Genomic DNA, 6,313 nt, shown 5'->3' on the forward strand with positions numbered 1-6,313 from the left:
CGCCCTGGGTTCAATCCCTGGTTGGGGAACTAAGATCCCACAAGCCGCGTGGCACGGCCAAAACATATATATATATATATATATATGTATATATATATATAATTTCCCCTCTGTAAGCCACCTAGGATGATAGAGTAGCTAGCCATTAGTGAAAATGTTCTGCAATCGAAACTTAATTTTTGTGGCTGAGATACTCATCCAGAAAAGGAGTAATTGTAGTTTTAAATAAGAAGCGTTTGCCAAGGCAGAGGTCCCCAGTGCAGAGAACGTGGATGGTGAAGCCCCAAGAGACGGGGAGGGGCATTAGACCCTCCTTGGGTGGGAGGACTGACAGCTGGGGTCAGTGCCCAGTGTCAAGGAGGCCACATCAAATTGGGGCAGCTCCACGCTCGGCTTCTACCACGGAGGTCTACAGGAAGTCTTCCCACCTCCCAATGACCTACTGAACCTGTTTTTCCAAACCAAGGGCTTTCTTTCTCTTGTAAGAGCCAAGCTGGTGGCACTGAGCAGTCGGGCAACCCTCCCTTCTGCTTTTCTGATCTAATCAGTGTCAGGAAGGAGTAACTATAAAGCCAAGTAGAGAAATTGTTTTTCAAACTGCCGGAAGTGGGTCACAACCCAGCCTTTTTAAACAATAAACAATTTAAATAATTTAAACAGAAAAATCAGAGTAAATCATTCAAAGTAAGGGCAGGTATTGTTTGGGGGAACTTTGTTTCAGGGTCTGTGTGTTATTGGGTTATGATGGAAACTGCATTTCTTCCTGGGTGTTGCAGTTTTTAAAAACTGAAATATGCTGGCTTAGAGAACCCCAAATCACTTGCTCAGCACTCAGTTTCTGCCTGTAGTTGATACTGAACCAACTCCAGTAGGAGTGGCAAAGGAAATGTTAATCAGAATTTTGAAATTTGACACAAAACCAATATGCCCAGACATCTCTGGGAGCTGAGCCCAACAGAAACCTGGTGAAGGAGGGCCGCTGGTGCCTGAATGTCTGTGATGACTGTTCTTAGGGTGCTGTGTTGAGCCTTAGGGACACATTCTACCTATGCTCACCAATAGCAGAAGTCTTTCTGTGTGATGGGTATAGCCCTTATACCTTTGACTCTTTCTTAAAAGAAAATTACCTCTTCTTTAGATGATTTCTCAGATTACAGGGGATTCGAGGGTGCCCGTGTTAGCTTACTTCTTCAGAGAGAACTGCTGGGGGCCCAAGAGAATGCAGAAAATATGGTCTAAAATAGCCAGTAGGTGCCTGGAGTCCAAGTGGTCCAATCTTGCTGAGGCTCTGTTGGATCTGCTGGTGCTGGGGCGAGCCGGGTAGTCCCAGAGCACTGGCTCCTGCCCCACTATCGCTGCAGCCACAGTCTCAGCTGGCAGCCACTGTCCTCCAAACCCAGCCAGGGCAGGGCTATTGTCCATGCACACGGCTTGTGCAAATGCATCCCTGTCAGATGTCCCGCTGCACCTCCAACAGGCCTCATGTTCCCTCAAAACTCTCTTCCTCCTGACTTTCCTTTTTATTTCTTGACTACCTCGTCTCCCAAATAGCTCTTCTTCCCCTCGTTCCTTACATCCACTCAAGTGCCAAGTCTGACCCATCCCATCTCCCAGTGGCTCCCGCATCTGTCACTGCCTTTCCACTCCCGAAGAGCAGAAACTCCCACGGCTCCCCTGGATCATGGCAATGTCTGCTTCCCTCCCTGGTTGGATGCTCTGTACTCACTGCCACACCCCTGCATGAAGCCAAGCTCTGTGTACCATACTCTCCCACTCAAAAGCCTGCAGTGGCTCCTCTCTGCCTAGCGAATCAGATTTGGCCTTTGGCTGGCCTGAACAGGCTGATGCCAGAGAGCCATTCGGGCTTAGTCTGCCACCTTCTCAGCCCAGTTATACCTTCCAAACTGGGCTCCTGACCTACAAACATATGCATATTCGCCTCTCTCTCTCCCCCCACCTTGGTGAATGATGATTTCTCTCCTTGTAGACCTTATCCTTCCTCCAAGTCCAGCCCTGCCTCCAGCTCTGCTTGGCACCCCATCTCCCAGTGGGTCTCTGTCTCCTGCAGACACATGCAGCCCTCAAGACCAGGAGAGCCATTCGGGCTTAGTCTGCCACCTTCTCAGTGGCAGCGATCTTTTATACCTTCCAAACTGGGCTCCTGACCTACAAACATATGCATATTCGCCTCTCTCTCTCCCCGCACCTTGGTGAATGATGATTTCTCTCCTTGTAGACCTTATCCTTCCTCCAAGTCCAGCCCTGCCTCCAGCTCTGCTTGACACCCCATCTCCCAGTGGGTCTCTGTCTCCTGCAGACACATGCAGCCCTCAAGACCAGCCCTCAACTGCAGTGTGGTCACTGTGCTGGGCACACCTAGGAGACAGCAAGTTTGCCTTATGCACATTTTGGTCCCTACTCCCAGGCCTGGTGCTGTGCCTGGCACTCAGTAGGTGTTGGCCACGGGCTGGTTGTACTGAGACCCTTGTGCCATCTAAATAGTGCAGCCCTGAGATGGTGTCAGTGAGGTGGGCAGGGGGATGGCGAGATGAAGGGAGAGATGGGCAGGTAGGCACGTGCACGGGTCACCTCACAGGCTGGCTGGGGTGGTGGGCCTTGCTGTGCTGGCTCAGCATCACCTGGGACTGGTCCTGCAAGGCCTCCACATGCTCAGGATCCTTCAGGCCCCGCGTTTCTGGAGAGAAGCGGCAGCAGTGAGCTTCTCTCTCAGCCCCTCCGTCCCCCTCACAGTCAGCCAGGGCCTCAGGAGGCGTGAGCCCAGCCCTGCAGCCATCCATCCCCTCCTGCCCCCAGGGAAGAAGTCTGCACACATCTGCATCTATGTGGGGCCATGGAGGGAAAGTGAGAGGCAGAAGGAAGTCACCAGAAGTCCCCTTCTTCACCCCCAACCACTTTCCTCTAAGGCTTGGGCAAAGACGCAGCTACCTGGTTTGAAGAGGACCAGGGCCTTCATGCAGGCGAACTCCGTGGGGTCCACCGCCAGTGCCCGGAACCTTGAAATGGTTTCCTGCAGGATTCGAGTCTCTGCACTGGCCAGCGCCAGCCGGCCCTGAGAGCTGCCACCAGCAGAGGCCTCAGGCGGGGCCAGCAGTGGGCAGCTGTCCAGGGGCAGAGACCACTGGATGGCTCCAAGGAGGAAGAGTTCACTCCATGCCTCTTCCAGCAAGATCACCTGTGCCCAGAGAGAGGGCAAGTGTTATGACTGATACACAGCTCCTCTGGCTCAGCCTGGAACCTCTACCACCTTCTTGGGTGTCCTAGGAAATCAAGGGCTGGTCCGGGGTGCCCAGAACATTCTGACCTCTGCCTGACATCAGCCAGGGGTCCAGAGCTCTGGGACTTAGCACCATCTGGCCCAGATGCCTCAGCTGCAAGATACTCTGTGGGCTCCATCCAAAGCTGCAAGTGGAACACATAGGAAATCCTGGAGCTGTGAGAAGCTGGGCAGCCTCAGGGACTCCCCACCAGCGTCCTAAGTTAGGCATCCCCAGCCTGGCTTCTGAGCTGCTTCATCCAAGCCACTGGCTAAGGACTCAGACTCTCAGTGTGCCTCTTTTCCTGGATTTGTCACGACAGGTCCCCTCGCTCATGAGAAGCCCAGAGGGGTGGTCTAGCGGAGAAGAGGCAGGGCTGAAATGCAAGCCCTGAAGTCAGGGGCATTTGTGTTCCAAGGGAGCCCAGGTTTGCCCACTGATGCTGTTTAGGGTGTGCAGACCACCCTGTGACAAACAGAGCATCTGTAGGGCCCGAGGGCTTGTCTAGGAGGAAAGAAGACCCAGAGGGGCACAGACACTGTCTTCAAATCCCTGGTCCCCGTGTGTCCCTGGCCATCACTTTCCCCTGGGTGATGACCCTGACCATCATTGCTGCCCAGAGATGTAGCACCCCCAGCAGTCAGATCCCTGAGACTGGTGTCCCTGACCATCACTGACTCTGAGGCATGGGTGTCCCCAGCCGTCACCATCCCCAAGCTGTGTGAACCGCCAATCATCACCTGCACAAGGAGGTATGTGCCCCCAGCCCGGCGGACTCTTGTGAGCCCCCTGACAGGTATACCTGATCCCGGAAGGGCAGGTTGGAGAACACGGGCAGGTTCTTGGCCCACTTGACAGCCATGAAGAGGAGGCGAGCCGACGTCTCATGGATGCTGTCCAGGCCCCAGGGGGAGGAGGAGGAGTATGGGGACGAGGGGAACTCGGGGTCATTGCTGGTGACATCAATATTCTCATCGGCTGTTGGAGGAGGAGGCTGTGCATCAGCCCCTGCTCCGAGGTAGGCGGCAGGGGCTCCTCAGGGGCCCAGGTGTGGGATGAAGACAGGACCCGGGAGCTCAGCCCTCCTCCCACTTACCATCCTCCGGCTCCAGCTTAGTGCAGGTTTCGGCCGTTATCAGGCTGGCCATGAAGTGGTGGTGGCCTGGAGGTGTGAGGGCCCGGGGCCCCAGGGCTCTGGCTGCAGACACCGGTGTAGGGCCCCGCGGGCTGGGCCCCGCTGGGGTCGGGGGAGCCGCCAGGGGCTCCAGCCAGGGCTTCGTGTCTGACTCGACGCGGTCCATTCGGACCTGGGCGGTGCTTCGAGGCTGGCGCTCATTCTGCACAGCTGGGGAGACAGGGAGGGTCAGGACGCCCCACGGGTCGCACGCCCCCTTCTCTTCCGCCACGCCTCTCCGGGTGGTCTCCCGACTCACCGTCCTGGTTCATGCCCGCCTGCAAGCACTTCTTCAGCCGGCAGGCCTGGCACTGGTTGCGGTGGGCCTTGTCCACCGGGCACATCCCTGCCCCCACCTGGCACCTGTGGGCGGAGGGGAACGCCCCCCCCAGGGAGTCAGGGTCCCGCCCAGGCCCCGGGCCGTGGGTTTCGGACATGTTTGCCGCAGCTCCTCCTTCCCTGAATATCCTCCATCCCTCCCAGGCACCTTCAGGGGCTGGAGGGCGGCGGGGCGCTGCCCTGCCTCACCTGTAGATGAGCCGCCTCCTCACGCTCCTCTTGAAGAAGCCGCTGCAGCCGTTGCAGGCGTAGATGCCGTAGTGCTTCCCGCTGCTGCTGTCCCCACACACGCGGCACTGCAGCGAGGGCCCTGCGCCTGAGGGGCAGCCGGGCTGGGTGGGGACTGGCCCAGGGCTGGTCACACCCCCCCTCCCACCTCCTCAGGGGCCCCTACGCCCTCCTTGCTTCCTTGTCCTCAGGTTCCTGTCCACCCACCTTTAGACACGCCTGTGTCTCTCCTATCTGGAAGAGCGTCTCGCTTATCACACCCCCTCAGCCCTCCTCCTCCCCCTTCTCTCTCCATGGCCAGTTCTCAACAAGAGGACACTCTCTGCCCCACCTCCCGTTCCCTCTCTCTGCAGGTGGCTTCAGGTTCCCTCACGCAAAAAAGCAATCTTGGCACCACTGCTACGGACCTCTGCTCCCACCCCCTGAAGGCCCTTCTCTCTCCTTTCCTCCCCCATCCACTCAGCTGTCCTGTCTGATCCCCATGTTTCTAGGATTCTGGGTTTGCCAGCAAGTTCCCTCACACTTGCCCACAGTCCTTGGGGCTTGGTCTGAATCGCTCCTGCTCCTTTCACAGTCCCTGCAAACCTCTGACCCACACTCCACTCTCCAAGGGTCCAGACCCTACTACATCCAGGAAAGCCATACCTGTCAGCTCCTCCCCCAGGCCCCACCTGCCTGGAGACTCCTTCCTGGAGGCAGGCGCAGCTGTGGGTGCCGCTACAGCCATGTTGGAGCTCATGGGCGCTGTCGGCCTGGTCCTGGCTGGTCCCAGGGCAGCCTCCGCCTTCCTGCCTAAGAGAGGCCTCAGGATCACTGAGCCGGGCCCAGCCTCTGCCTCCCTCTCTGATCCTCTGTCTCTTTGTCTGTGCTCTCGTCTATCTCTACTTCTCCCTCTGTCTCTGTCTCCTTGTCTCTCCTCTCTGTGCTCCTGCCTCCTGGCCCCTCTGTCTAAACTCAGGAGCTGCCCCAACTTCCCCTCAGAGCAGCGGCTCTGGCTTGGGGGGATTTCTCCCAGGGCAGCGCTGGATGCTGCTTATGATCCTCTTAATCTTTACTGTCTCCGCAGGGGATCAACCAGCCACACCTGCAGCATTACCAAGGTGCCCCCGGGAGCCGGTCGGGTCTGCTGCGCCCACACCGGCTCCCAGGATGCTCAGTGTCTCCGGGTCCCTGTGCTCTCAAGCTGATCAAATCGTGAAGGGAGGTGTGGACTCCACTGGCCCCAGGACCGTAGGGGTCTGGGGACAAGTGTGTGGCCGAGGTGTGTGCGTGTCTGGGTGTGGATCCACACACAGGG

At 57.4% G+C, this 6,313-nt stretch overlaps 1 protein-coding gene across 1 annotated transcript in view; it reads right to left on the reverse strand.

Moving 5' to 3' along the window:
• Positions 1 to 5,796, reverse strand: part of NR2E3 (nuclear receptor subfamily 2 group E member 3) — a 6,645-nt gene extending 849 nt beyond the window's left edge. Inside the window, exons 1-7 of the mRNA XM_024761827.1 lie at positions 5,662 to 5,796; positions 4,978 to 5,104; positions 4,709 to 4,812; positions 4,372 to 4,620; positions 4,078 to 4,253; positions 2,947 to 3,193; positions 2,590 to 2,695 (exon numbers count right to left, since the gene is read on the reverse strand). Of these exons, the coding sequence (XP_024617595.1) occupies positions 2,590 to 2,695; positions 2,947 to 3,193; positions 4,078 to 4,253; positions 4,372 to 4,620; positions 4,709 to 4,812; positions 4,978 to 5,104; positions 5,662 to 5,755 (1,103 nt within the window). The 5' untranslated portion in view covers positions 5,756 to 5,796. The remainder of the gene's footprint in view (positions 1 to 2,589; positions 2,696 to 2,946; positions 3,194 to 4,077; positions 4,254 to 4,371; positions 4,621 to 4,708; positions 4,813 to 4,977; positions 5,105 to 5,661) is intronic.
• Positions 5,797 to 6,313: the final 517 nt, after the last annotated feature.

This window comes from Neophocaena asiaeorientalis, unplaced genomic scaffold, assembly GCF_003031525.2.
Source record: "Neophocaena asiaeorientalis asiaeorientalis breed wild unplaced genomic scaffold, Neophocaena_asiaeorientalis_V1.1 scaffold54, whole genome shotgun sequence".
In the NCBI taxonomy this organism is placed as follows: Eukaryota; Metazoa; Chordata; class Mammalia; order Artiodactyla; family Phocoenidae; genus Neophocaena; species Neophocaena asiaeorientalis.